This window comes from Bos mutus, chromosome 16 (genome assembly GCF_027580195.1).
Source record: "Bos mutus isolate GX-2022 chromosome 16, NWIPB_WYAK_1.1, whole genome shotgun sequence".
NCBI classification, from domain to species: Eukaryota; Metazoa; Chordata; class Mammalia; order Artiodactyla; family Bovidae; genus Bos; species Bos mutus.
This window is the reverse complement of record NC_091632.1, coordinates 58,236,480-58,250,742: the sequence shown is the minus strand read 5'-3', so window position 1 is coordinate 58,250,742 and position 14,263 is coordinate 58,236,480. Positions and strand designations below refer to the sequence as shown.

General features: G+C 46.8%; 1 protein-coding gene across 25 annotated transcripts in view; it reads left to right on the top strand.

Annotated features, from left to right (window-relative positions):
• The window catches only part of CNIH3 (cornichon family AMPA receptor auxiliary protein 3), a 182,540-nt gene extending 170,510 nt beyond the window's left edge, over positions 1-12,030 (top strand). For 23 of the 25 annotated variants that reach the window (XM_070385442.1, XM_070385435.1, XM_070385441.1 and 20 more), the window contains 2 exons: positions 6,117-6,177; positions 10,711-12,030. In XM_070385442.1, the coding sequence (XP_070241543.1) occupies positions 6,117-6,177; positions 10,711-11,031 (382 nt within the window). In that variant the 3' untranslated portion in view covers positions 11,032-12,030. Of the gene's footprint in view, positions 1-6,048; positions 6,178-10,710 lie in introns of those variants that run through there. The other 2 variants (XM_070385448.1, XM_070385449.1) reach the window with 2 other exon arrangements.
• Positions 12,031-14,263: the final 2,233 nt, after the last annotated feature.

Genomic DNA, 14,263 nt, shown 5'->3' with positions numbered 1-14,263 from the left:
CAGATCTAGCATAGTTCTGGCAGTTTATGGGCACCAGAAAATGAAAGAAAAAGGATTGAGGAAGGGAAGTGTCCTTTACAAATCAGAGTCCTTGAACCCCCCTCTCTTTCCTTTCTGCCCACCTCTCCTCTCCGAAGGTCCAGCCCAGCGATGTTTCTAGGGCAGTTAAAGCCCCCTCTGCTTAGCTCTCAGTTCGCTTAATTACAAGTAGAACAGCAGGAATTTTGTTCAGCATCTGTTCTTTGAGATTATTTGGACCCATCACTTCACACAGTTTTCACAGCAGCCCTTTGGAGTAAGCAGTTTCAGTCCCATTTTACAGATGTGAAAGTTGGGGTTCAGAGAGGTTAATGGCTGACCCGAAGAAGCTCAGTCCCTGAGCCACTCAGCCCCCCTGCCACCCTTGCCTCCACTTAATGATGTCACCTGGGAACAAGGCCACAGCAAAAGCAAATAGGTTTTGAAATCTGCTCCAAGGAAGAGGAGCGGTGAGTGGCCTGGAGGGCTGTGAGCTGGCAGATGTCATTGAATCTGGCTTGTGATTTCCTCTTGGCACAGCGTGGATGACAGATAATGTCAGCGCAGTCCTCTGAAGGGGATGAAGAGGGAACTGAAATACCAGCTCTGGGAGTTGCTGCGTTACGGGGATGCTCTTCAAAGCCGGTGTGATTAAGCCCATCAGACCCCTCGCCTGGTCCTCCATTTCCCCTCGAGGACCACGGCGGACCAGAGCCTCACAGGAGCCACTAAATTTGCATCCGGCTTCTGATTCCCTCACCAGGCTGACAGAAAAGCAGCTGCAGAGCGATTTCAGCTGCACTTTGTTCTCTGGCTTTGAATGAGGTGCTGGCTGAGACCCTGGGGGCAGTGTCTTTGTAAGGGCCAGACAGATGGACAGCCTCAGGGGCAAGACTCACCTCCTGACCACTTCGAGGTCTCACCCAGCACAGCTGGAGTCTCTCCCCCTCCTGTGAGCACAGCGGGTTCACGCTGCGCCAAGCGATGTTTTGAAGATGACACAAGTCTGCATTTGCCCCCTCCTCCCAGCGCTCTCTGGTTCACCCTGTTCCCTCTGGAGCAGCTCTCTCCTGCAATGGCGATGTTCTTTTATAATTTTCGTCCTTCTCTCAAGGAGAAAATTACCTGTAAACTCCTCCGCACTCAAGTGGGAATGTGATGTCCCTTCCAGAGTATCCGGATTTTAAAAGAGGGTCTGGGAGGAGGATAATCAAAAAGGAATTAATGTTTAATCTGAAGTAGTGAATATTTATGGTAAAATTATGGTACAGCAACACTGGGAGGCAGAGATGCAACTGACGTCCACACACACCTGTGCCCCTAGTGATGCCCAGATCTGTACACATAACAGACACCCCCCCACCTGCCCACAACACAGACCACCCTTCACCCACCCACATCCCTGGAGAAAGGAGGCTCTTCCTGGTACCTCCCAAGTGACATGGTTTCCTTCTGTCACCTGTGGGGCGAATGTGACGCTGGTGGATCTGCATACTCGGGTGTTACCACCTGCTGGAGGATAGTGGTTGAGCCACTGGTTAGTGATTCCTGGGCTGTATTTTGGGGCAGTGATTCTGGCAGAATGCAGATGACTGCTTGGCAGTGACTCCTCAGAGGGAAGCCAGGCATCAGGAGGACTCAGCCCGGGTGACTTCCCATGTCCCTCCCAGGTCTCAGAACTGATGACGGTCTGTCTGCTCTCCCTGCAGGTATTTCCACTGTCCAGCAGACAGCTCCGGAGCTCGCCTATGACCCACCGGTGGTCATCATGAACGAGACACCTTGAGTTACTGTCAGAAGGAGGCGTGGTGTAAGCTGGCCTTCTATCTCCTCTCCTTCTTCTACTACCTTTACTGGTGAGTTTCTGCTCTTCTTTATGGATTTGACTCCTGTAGCAAGTGGAGGGGATATCAGGCCTTTGAGCATTGGAGTCCTGGCCTGTCAGGGACGGTTGGAGCCATCTAACAGTTTCTGTATGAAGGCGAGGAGGGGCACAAGGTCCTACCTTGCCAGCTGACAGGTGCAGCCTTTGAGCTACACAGTGAAAACACATTCTGCCAACCCCTCTTAGGAGATTGTTGGTAAAGTGCACTTGGTTACTCCTCCATAGGGCTCCCTGCCCCCAGCAGCTCCACAGCTCAGACAGTCAGTTCACCAGTGGCCGTGGATGCATAGCCTTATCGCCCCTTGACCCCCAGTTTCATGTGAAAGCATTCTTGGGGACCATAACAGAGACCCCTGGGGCAGTCACGCTTCAAATGGGCATTTTGGGTCCTTAATGCTTATACTCACAATTCTCCCAATATTATGTAACACCACTCTAATTAAATAAAACATGCTGACTTTGTAATTCTGTTTCGAGAGTCTCCCCTCTTTTCACTTCACTTCTGAGTAGAACATCCTAATGAAGTGGATAGCTATAAACAGACTGTCTTGTGGTTTGATACCCCAGGAAGTGCCTTTTCTGAAAATGTCTTCTCTCCTTCCTGTTCCTTTGGGCTCATCCTGAGGTGTCTCACCTGTCACTTTGCTCTCCTGTCCCTCTCTGCACCAGGCCACAATATCTCCAGGTACCCAGAGCTATCCTCAAAGTGGTCTGGTAGGCAGTAGCTGGGCGAGGAAGAGGGGCCTTGCCTTGGAGTTTGGGTTAGGCTGGGGCAGGCAGAAAGCAGCTGCATTTACCCAGTATTTAAACAACCCAAACAAAAAGTGGGCAGAAGACCCAAACAGACATTTCTCCAAAGAAAACATACAGATGGCTAATAAACGATGAAAAAGATGCTCAGCATTACTCATTATTAGAGAAATGCAAATCAAAACTATGATGAGGTGTCACCTCACACTGGTCAGAATGGTCATCATTGAAAATCTACAAACAATAAATTCTGGAGAAGGTGTGGAGAAAAGGGAACCCTCTTGCATTGTTGATGGGAATGTAAATTGATATAGCCACTATGGAGAACAGCATGGAGATTCCTTAAAAAACTAGCAATAAAACTATCAAATGACCCAAAAATCCCACTATTGCACATATATACCCTGAGGAAAACAACAGAATGGGAAAGACTAGAGATCTCTTCAAGAAAATTAGAGATACCAAGGGAACATTTCATGCAAAGATGGGCTCGATAAAGGACAGAAATGGTATGGACCTAACAGAAGCAGAAGATATTAAGAAGAGGTGGCAAGAATACACAGAAGAACTGTACAAATAAGATCTTCACGACCCAGATAATCACGATGGTGTGATCACTGACCTAGAGCCAGACATCCTGGAATGTGAAGTCAAGTGGGCCTTAGAAAGCATCACTATGAACAAAGCTAGTGGAGGTGATGGAATTCCAGTTGAGCCATTCCAAATCCTGAAAGATGATGCTGTGAAAGTGCTGCACTCAATATGCCAGCAAATTTGGAAAACTCAGCAGTGGCCATAGGACTGGAAAAGGTCAGTTTTCATTCCAATCCCAAAGAAAGGCAATGCTAAAGAATGCTCAAACTACCGCACAATTGCACTCATCTCATACGCTAGTAAAGTAATGCTCAAAATTCTCCAAGCCAGGCTTCAGCAATACGTGAACCGTGAACTTCCAGATGTTCAAGCTGGTTTTAGAAAAGGCAGAGGAACCAGAGATCAAATTGACAACATCCGATGGATCATGGAAAAAGCAATAGAGTTCCAGAAAAACATCTATTTCTGCTTTATTGACTATGCCAAAGCCTTTGACTGTGTGGATCACAATAAACTGTGGAAAATTCTGAAAGAGATGGGAATACCAGACCACCTGATCTGCCTCTTGAGAAATTTGTATGCAGGTCAGGAAGCAACAGTTAGAACTGGACATAGAACAACAGACTGGTTCCAAATAGGAAAAGGAGTATGTCAGGGCTGTATATTGTCACCCTGCTTATTTAACTTCTATGCAGAGTACATCATGAGAAACGCTGGACTGGAAGAAACACAAGCTGGAATCAAGATTGCTGGGAGAAATATCAATAACCTCAGATATCCAGATGATACCACCCTTATGGCAGAAAGTGAAGAGGAACTAAAAAGCCTCTTGATGAAAGTGAAAGTGGGGAGTGAAAAAGTTGGCTTAAAGCTCAACATTCAGAAAACGAAGATCATGGCATCTGGTCCCATCACTTCATGGGAAATAGATGGGGAAACAGTGGAAACAGTGTCAGACGTTATTTTTTTTGGCTCCAAAATCACTGCAGATGATGACTGCAGCCATGAAGTTAAAAGACGCTTACTCCTTGGAAGGAAAGTTATGACCAACCTAGATAGCATATTCAAAAGCAGAGACATTACTTTGCCAACAAAGGTTCATCTAGTCAAGGCTATGGGTTTTCCTGTGGTCATGTATGGATGTGAGAGTTGGACTGTGAAGAAGGCTGAGCGCCGAAGAATTGATGCTTTTGAACTGTGGTGTTGGAGAACACTCTTGAGAGTCCCTTGGACTGCAAGGAGATCCAACCAGTCCATTCTGAAGGAGATGAGCCCTGGGATTTCTTTGGAAGGAATGATGCTAAAGCTGAAACTCCACTACTTTGGCCACCTCATGCGAAGAGTTGACCCATTGGAAAAGACTCTGATGCTGTGAGGGATTGGGGGCAGGAGGAGAAGGGGATGACAGAGGATGAGATGGCTGGATGGCATCACTGATCGACGGACGTGAGTCTGAGTGAACTCCGGGAATTGGTGATGGAGAGGGAGGCCTGGCATGCTGCGATTCATGGGGTCGCAAAGAGTCGGACATGACTGAGCGACTGAACTGAACTGAACCCTGAGGAAACCATAACTGAAAGAGGCTCATGTACCCCAATGTTCATTGCAGCACTATTTACAGTAGCTAGGACATGGAAGCAACCTAGATGCCCATCAACAGATGAATGGATAAAGAAGTTGTGGTACATATATACAATGGAATATTACTCAGCCATGAAAAGGAATGCATTTGAGTCAGCTCTGATGAGGTGAACGAACCTGGAGCCTATTATACTATGTGAAGTAGGTCAGAAAGAGAAAAACAAATATTGTATATGAATGCATATATGTGGAATTTAGAAAGATGGTTCACATTTGCAGGGTGGCAGTGGGGACACAGGCATAGACTAGACATGTGGGCACAATGGGGGAAGGAGAGGGAGAGACGAAAGAGCAAAATGGAAACACGTACATTATCATATATAAAATAGACAGCCAGTGGGGATTTGCTATGTGACACATGGAGCTCAAACCCAGTGCTCTCTGACAACCTCAAGAGGTGGAATGGGGTAGGAGGGGAGTTCAAAAGGGAGAGGACATATGTATGTATACCTATGACTGATTCATTCATGTTGATATATGGCAGAAATTAACACAACATTGTAAAGCAATTATCCTCCAATTAAAAATTTTAAAAAAGCCAAGCCATGCTTTGAGCTAAGAGCTTGATGTATATTGCCTAGTGTATGAGCTAAATGTTATTATTGCCCTCATGTTGACAATGAGAAAACTGAGTCTGAGACATTAGATCATTTTCCCACAGTCACAGCTCGTAGTGACAAAGCTGGAAGTCCCTCTCAAGTTCAGTCCCAAAGACTGAGCTCTTAACTGGTAGCTCTTAGAAAATCTTTGTTGTTGTTTAGTTGCTTATTTGTGTTTGACTCTTTGCGACCCCATGGACTGCAGCACACCAGGCTTCCCTGTCCTTCACCATCTCCCGGAGTTTGCTCATACTCATGTCCATTGAGTCAATGATACCATCCAACCATCTCATCCTCTGTCACCCTTTTCTCCTCCTTCCCTCAATCTTTCCTAGCATTAGGGTCTTTATCAATGAATTGGCTCTTCCCATCAGGTGGCCAAAGCATTGGAGCTTTAGCATCAGTCCTTCCAGTGAACATTCAGGGTTGATTTCCTTTAGGGGAATCTTTAGGAAGTCTTTATCGAAATGTGGTCTTTGGATCTTCTGCCTTAGGATCAGGGGGTGAAGAGGGTGTGCTTTTTAACAGAGCAGATTCTTGGTCTCAGATCTGCTGATTCAGAATTGCAGGGCTACACATCATCCTGGAGATGCTGCTTGGTCCACTTCCTCTCGTCTCTGCATCCGCAGGGTCCAGAAGACTCAGAAGCGCTGCATCTATAACTCCTTCTGGAATAACTCAGCCCTGGAGGTGATTCAGAATATTCTACCACATTCTTTTTTTTTTTTTTTTTTTTTAACCACAGTCTTGTTGGAGTCAAGGGTTGGTTCAGGCTCAGGGTGACACTTCTGTCCTCTTCCTGGATAGAATGTCCTGGTCCATTGCCTATTTCAATTTGAAAGGAGCCTAAGGGTCTCTGAAGCCTCTCTGGAGCTTTTCAAGGTGCCCAGCAGATTGGCCCAAGTGTCTTAACGAAAGCTGGCTCAGACTGCTTTTTATCTTGGGAAGCCTGCAGAAGGTGACTCAAGGTTTCATGGGCTTAGCGATTTGCTCACCTTGGGCTAACAGAGAGGTTAGGTTTCCTCGCTGGAGTGTGCTCAGCTTCCTTGTGGGGCTGTGGGCAGTCCCTGCTGCTGAATCACAGGCGAGGGGCCTGGCCCCAGAGGCAGTGTTGTCCCTCTTCAAAGCTAGCAGAACAAGGAGAGAACTTTCCCCCAGTCCTGCCCTGTTCACTGGGGATCCGCTTTAGTCTGGATGGCAGATCAAGCTCCCTCATTTCAGTTTTGTTGCAGTAACTGCTGGAACGTAAGGTGCTGGAGGGAAGAAGGCATAGGAGTCCTCATGACTTTGCTGTCTGTCTGCTGAGCTGTGGGGCAGTGCTGGGGCTCCTGCCTGTTAGATGGCTGTGATCATCCTGTAACTGACCATGTTCCAGACATTCTGTCTGATTGTCTGTCCTTTAGTTCAGTTTGACTCTGCCTTTATGGTACATTCGTTAATGACTTTGTCTGCAAAACAAAAGGGGAAACAACTGCTTCTCCCACCTCACTGTGACCCTGAGTGGCAATCAGGGTTCTGCCTTCTTTGTTGAATCTGACTTCTTGGTGCTCTTCAGAGCTCCTTACAGACCCTGTTTCTCATATCTCAGGGGCTCCCAGCTCCTTAGATCCAGGGCTTGTGGTGAGCACAGGACTGTCAGCCCAGGCCATTCTCACAGGGACAGAAGGGGACCCATGTGCACGGAGAGCTGCTTCTGAGTCAAGCACAATGATGGACTTGAGTGACAGCCACTGGGAACCCTGTAAAGGAGGGGCTTTGGATTTTACAGTTTGAGGTTCCCGATGGGTTCCTAATGACATCATGGAGATTAAGAAATGTGTCGAAGGTCCTAACTGACAGTTAGCAGTTGACCCCGGAGCCTGGACTCTGCCCCCTATGCCACGTGAACCACCCCAGCATCCAGTGCCACCCCCTCTTCAGGTTGCCTTGTGGAGCAGGAGACCTTTGCAGGTTACATGTGATGGGGGTTGTGCATGTGTGCTAAGTCACTTCCATCGTGTATGATTCTTTGCAAGCCTATGGACCGTAACCCACCAGGCCCCTCTGTCCATGGGATTCTCCAGGCAGGAATACTGGAGTGGGTTGCCATGCCCTCCTCCAGGAGGTCTTCCTAACCCAGGGGTCAAACCAGAGTCTCTTTCATCTCCTGCATTGGCAGGTGGATTCCTTACCACTAGTGCCACCCAGGAAACCCCCGGATAGGGGCTACTTATTTAATATTAATACTTTTTTTCTCCTTTGCTTTTTGCGTCCCTTCTTTTCACAGCTATATGTAAAGCCTCCTCAGACAGCCATTTTGCTTTTTTGCATTTCTTTTTCTTGGGGATGGTCTTGATCCCTGTCTCCTGTACAATGTCACGAACCTCCATCCATAGTGCATCAGGCACTCTGTCTATCAGATCTAGTCCCTTAAATCTATTTCTCACTTCCACTGTAAGGAATTTGATTTAGGTCATACCTGAATGGTCTAGTGGTTTTCTCCACTTTCTTCAATTTCAGTCTGAATTTGGCAATAAGGAGTTCTTGATCTGAGCCACAGTCAGCTCCTGATCTTGTTTTTGCTGACTGTATAGAGCTTCTCCATCTTTGGCTGCAAAGCATATAATCAATCTGATTTTGGTGTCGATCATCTGGTGATGTCCATGTGTAGAGTCTTCTTTTGTGTTGTTGGAAGAGGGTGTTTGCTATGACCAGTGTGTTCTCTTGGCAGAACTCTATTAGCTTTTTCCCTGCTTCATTCTGTACCCCAAGGCCAAATTTGCCTGTTACTCCAGGTGTTTCTTGACTTCCTACTTTTGCATTCCAGTCCCCTATAATGAAAAGGACATCTCTTTTGGGTGTTAGTTCTAGAAGATCTTATAGATTCTGGGCTCCAAAATCACTGCAGATAGTGATTGCAGCCATGAAATTAAAAGACACTTACTCCTTGGAAGTGGAGAAGGCAATGGCACCCCATTCCAGTACTCTTGCCTGGAAAATCCCATGGCTGGAGGAGCCTGGTAGGCTGCAGTCCATGGGGTCGCTGGGAGTCGGACACAACTGAGCGACTTCACTTTCACTTTTCACTTTCATGCATTGGAGAAGGAAATGGCAATCCACTCCAGTGTTCTTGCCTGGAGAATCCCAGGGACAGGGGAGCCTGGTGGGCTGCCGTCCATGGGGTCGCACAGAGTTGGACACGACTAAAGCGACTTAGCAGCAGCAGCACTCCTTGGAAGGAAAGTTATGACCAACCTAGACAGCATATTAAAAAGCAGAGACACTACTTTGCCAACAAAGGTCCCTCTAGTCAAGGCTATGGTTTTTCCAGTGGTCATGTATGGATGTGAGAGTTGGACTATAAAGAAAGCTGAGCGATGAAGAATTGATGCTTTTGAACTGTGGTGTTGGAGAAGACTCTTGAGAGTCCCTTGGACTGCAAGGAGATCCAACCAGTCCATCCTAAAGGAGATCAGTCCTGAATATTCATTGGAAGGACTGATGCTGAAGCTGAAACTGCAATACTTTGACCACCTGATGCGAAGAGCTGACTCATTTGAAAAGACCCTGCTGCTGGGAAAGATTGAGGGCAGGAGGAGAAGGGGACGCTACAGCATGAGATGGTTGGATGACATCACCGACTCAATGGACATGGGTTTGGCTGAACTCCAGGAGTTGGTAATGGACAGGGAGGACTGGCATGCTGCGATTCATGGGGTCACAAAGAGTCGGACACAACTGAGCAACTGAACTGATTGAATATTAATACTAATGCTAATATTAAAATCAAAACCAATAGAAACTGGTTAGTCCAGTGAGGATTCTGCCTGTTCAGCATAAAGGCCTTTTAAAATTAAGGGTGTAAACCAGAATGATACTAATACCTAAGGAGCACCACCCGCCTAACCAGTTGCTCTGGGTTGTGCCTGCCTCGCCTCCTGTTCATTTCTCTCACTCTGGTTATGTTATTTATGATGTACTTGATGGCAGAGACTTCATCTGTTTCATTCATCTCTGTATCTGCAGTGCCCTGGTTGTGCCCAGCACATAGTAGGTGCTTGCTCAATCCTTATTGTTGCTACAGCTTAACTACACCCTCCCTCGGTGCAGTGGATGGGGCTGCATACTCCATCATTGTTTCCCAGCACTGAGAATAGGGACTGGCACTCAGGAGACACTCAATAAATACTGAATGAACTCGGGAAGGAAAGTGAGTGAACACATACTATGAGGCTCAGTGTTATAACGGAAGGAGCATTGGTTTTGGTTTTGGGACGTGGCTCCTCGCCTTGCTGTGTGACCTTGAGTGATCCACTTTTCAGAGACCCCTGTATTTCCCCATGTCAAATAAGACCGCTCTAGCTCCAGACCTGACCGGTGAGGCTCTGTGAGCATGAGGCGTACTGCGTTCTCAAAGGCAGAACTTGAGCTTCTCAGAAGGGCCTTGTTGGGGCTTTGCAGCTGGAGAAGGTTAGAAGCAAAATTCTTCAGTTTCATTGTCTTTGGTTTTGTTTCTTAGATTTTCCTTTCTTCTCTCTATATTGTAAAAGAGTTGTTTTTCTTTCTGCCAGATAGAGTGTATATTTTGGTATAAAACCTTCTTCCTTGTTGCAGAATTAGCTTGCAGCCCTTTCTAAGAGTACAGGGATGTGTGACCCCCTCCTCAGTGGTGTTAGAACACCACCGTAAGACACATACTCTTAATGCCTGGACTTTGTTAAAAACAAGAGGGCCAGGGAATTAACCAGCTACGAATTCATTTAGTTTGTGAGCCCAGAGGGCCTGTGTTCACACACACGTCCCTACAGTCATGATGGTGAGCTTCTCCCCAGCACTGACATATTAACCAGCATAATCTGGGAGCCCCTGGACATGGCCATCACATATGCATGTGGCAGCTGGTGGCATAAAGAATCCACGGCACCCCGGACCCCTGGGGACCTGTCCTGCAATTGCAGAAAAGAGGAATAGCAGCCATAATCATTATCCTGTTGAGAATAATGAGAGACGCTCAGAGCAGTCATATCTCTCATCCAAGGGGCACAGTGTGGCCTCGTAACAATGGTTACACGAGGTGGGAAGTAGAAGAGGGAAGAGTTTGGGGAGCAGATAAGTTGCTCTAGTGACAGGAATGAAAAAGAAGCCAGGGGTCTGGCTTCTGGAAGGTGCCTCTTTTAAGGGCCGTCTAAGTCCTTTGCAGGCTCCCACTAATGCCGTCTTTTTTCCTCTTCTTTTTGCATCCAGCATGATCTACACTTTAGTGAGCTCTTAACTCGAAGACCACGCACATCCACAGAGACTGAGATGGGAGAGGCCCGAGGCTGTGCAGTCCATCCTGCTGGTGACAGGAGCAGGGACCAGTGTGGGGATGTGACAGACAGAGATGGGCAGATACTCGGAATTGGGAGCCGGAAGCAGGCAGCAGCCAGCGCCCGAGCCAGCCCGCTGTCACACGTGTGGTCGCCCTGTGTACCAGTCTTCCGCGTTCGCACCCCACACTTGGCCTGTAGATCCCTTCTGGGCAGCAGGGGCATGTGGGGTGATGAAACACGAAACCTCTTCTGAATGAGAATTGCTGCTTCCTGAATCCTCTTTATTGAAAGGCTCCCTGAAGTTCATGCTGCGTTCCTGGTCTGTGGGTGTGATGGCTGGAAGGCTGGAGGGTGCCCTCTGAGGAACCGGGTGACCCAGAGTCAAGGCTGCATCTGTGGGACAGATTGAAGATCTCAAGGATATCATGGACTTACCTGAGACTCTTGTGTTTCTTCCAAGCCCTGGCCACGCCCTTCACTTCGATGGGCGGGGCCTGGAAGGTGTGCAGACTTGCCTTGGGCTGTAACCAGCCTTGAGTCTGCAAGGGTGTCTATTTTTCTGCTCTGCTTTGTAAGAGCCCAGTGATGTTGGGAACTGAGTTTGGGGGCGGTATGTTGGTAAAGAATTATGGCCAAAATCAGGAGTAGGGGCTGGGAAGTGGGAAGGGGGGAAATTGTAGGAAAAATGATTTTTTAAAATACTGATAACATGTTCAAAGTGTTAATTCTTCGCCACCACAAACTGTACTGTTTTGTTGTCATCCCAAACGATCACAGGGCCATTGGAGGCGAGTCAATTAATCAACACTAGTCAAAACTACTAACTTTTAAGGCTTCCCAAACAGTCCCGAGGCCAGAAAGAGCTGGTGTGGCAGTTCTGTGCTGTGGGCATCTGGCTGCTGAGAAGTGAGACAACGTAACTATAGCTGCATTGATGCTGCTGCATCATTCGTGCTGTTTGGTTCAACACGAGGACATTAGTTCATTTAGAATTTTCCATTCGACATTCTCTCCTTCTTGGGTAGGAGTTGTACTCGGGGTTGTAAATAATGACAAGGCTGAGATTTTTATTATGTTTAAATTGGGCACCATGATTTTGACCTTATTCCCCCAACTTCCCTTCTTTTCTTGTGTTTGACATACACAGGCTATTTATACATGTACCAGCTTCCATCTGAAGTCTGTGACTCAGGTTTATGAATGGTGTTTGTGTAACATGTATTCTGTGTTTAAAACGCTGAGATTGCTTGAGTGTCTCGCCTACCTGGCTGTCTCATTTTAAACCCGTTACAGGCTGGCTTCATCTCTATATAGATGGTAAACTGGTAGGTGGAGAAAGCAAAGTTTCAAAAAGACACGTTGCTTCTAAAAATTCTACAGAAAACAAAATGCAGATTTATGCTTTGAGGTTGAAGGTATGAAACCAGAGGATTCAAGGCAATATTTTTGGGATCAGGCTTCCCCTTGGCTCAGTAACTGTGGTTGGGGTGGAGTTTCCTTTAGGGCTGGTTAGTATCATTTCTGATTCAATTCCTGAGATAACCGGCTACCTTCAACCAGAGAAACCAGTCCTGGGTTCCAGGCTGCAGACAGCAGATCTGATCCTACCGCCATCTTGCAAATGCAACTGAGAGCAGAGGATAAATGGTCCGGGAGCTGTTGTTTGTTTTTATACTTTGCCTCTTTCCAAAGCAATTTGAAATGACATAATAGCAGATACCAATGTGAAAAGACTGTTAAAATGTAAATAGCAACTTCCAACTTAAAAAGGAGGAGGACACAGAGATACGGGGCTTCCTGAGGGACTCTGTTTACTGGGATTGAGCGTTAAATATGATATCATTTCTCTTAACAGTAAATAATAACAATTCACATTTTCATAGTGTTTTGCATTTTACAGACTGTTTTTACATCTCATTTGACTTTCCTCACATTCCTATGACGTTGATATGATTCTTTTTTCCGTTTTCTAAGTGAGGAGACTGAGGTTCAGAGAGGGTAACTGTCTTACCTGTAGTCACACAACAGTCCCAGACCTGCCTTTGACCCCCAGGTTGTCTGACCTTAAACCCCATTTTCTTTTCATCACACCTGAGAGCTGGGAAAGTAGCTAGGATCCTATTAAGTTTTGATTAACATTAACTTTCTGAGAGAAGGAGAAGATTCTTAAAACAGAGTTATAGAGGAAGCCCCTGATTTTCTTTTTTTTCATGGGCAAGCCTCAGACTTGCTTTATTGTGGGCAGTTCTTCTCTAAGGTGGTTGTCTAAAAGCTTTTAAAAACTTCAAATGTCTCTTGGGCAGTTCTTATGTTTATGAAAGAGAAACATCCAAATATTTCTCCCCCACGAGTTGTGACTGGGAAGAAATGCCAGTGGTTGTTGGGAGTTTGAGCCAATTTTCAATTCCTGGGAGAATTATGATAAGATCAGAGTAAAGTACACAGTTGGTGGAGCCATTTTGTGTGCCGAGCTTTGTGCAAGACCTCTCCCAACTCTCACAGTGATCCTACATGGCAGGTTGCATGTTCTCAACCCCCAGTTTACAGGTCAGGAAAACAGGGAGGCTCAGGGCAAATGAGTCTTTCCTGGATGAACAGCCGGACTAGAGCTTAAGGCTACAAATAAATGGCCAGATAATAGAAATAGCTTAGTAATTGAGGAGTTGGGCATTATTCTATAAGTTTCATGTGCTTCTGTCTGATCCTCATGAGAAAACCATGATGTCGATATTATCTCTGCTTTATTGATGAAAAATGTCCAGAAGATGAATCACTTGCAGAGACCCAGAGCTATTTAATAGTAAGGGGTGTGTCTATCGCTACAGCTGGAACTGAAGCCCAGGTCTACCTCTTCTCACATAGTTTTTCCTTCTTGAGTATCTTTGTCACTTGTCATTTATCCCACAGAAATTACCAAAAGGAGGAAGGAGGGTGAAGCGGGAGAAGCAGCGCCCTGGATCAGTCACAAAATGAATGTCACCCTTGGGTGATGGAGAGCTCTTCCTACCAAGTGTGTGTGTGAGCATCAAGGAGGAGGGGCACAGATGTCACAGGGGGGCATCCATGCTGACCTGGTGCCCGTTGCCTTAGGCACAGATGTCACAGGGGGGCATCCATGCTGACCTGGTGCCCGTTGCCTTAGGGAGGCAGGGCTGTAGGCTTGGTGTGGCTGTGCCCTAAGGGTCAGAGTGGGACCTGGCGGGGGAGGGGTGTCATTTAAGTTTACTTTTCACTTTCATTAATGAAGGGAACAGTGGCACCCTCTGCACTGACATTATAAAGATTAAATGAGTTCACATCTGCAGAGAATCTAGAAGAGTGCCCGGCACATGGTAAACACAACTCTTTGTAGGAGGTGGGTCTTACTCGCCATCCTTTTCTCTGCCTGGTGCCCACCCAGGCCAAGGTCTTCCAATGGGAGGGAAGTAACCTGGCCATGGGAAGGAGTGGAGATTCTTCTACCCAGCAGCTACCCCCCCCTGATG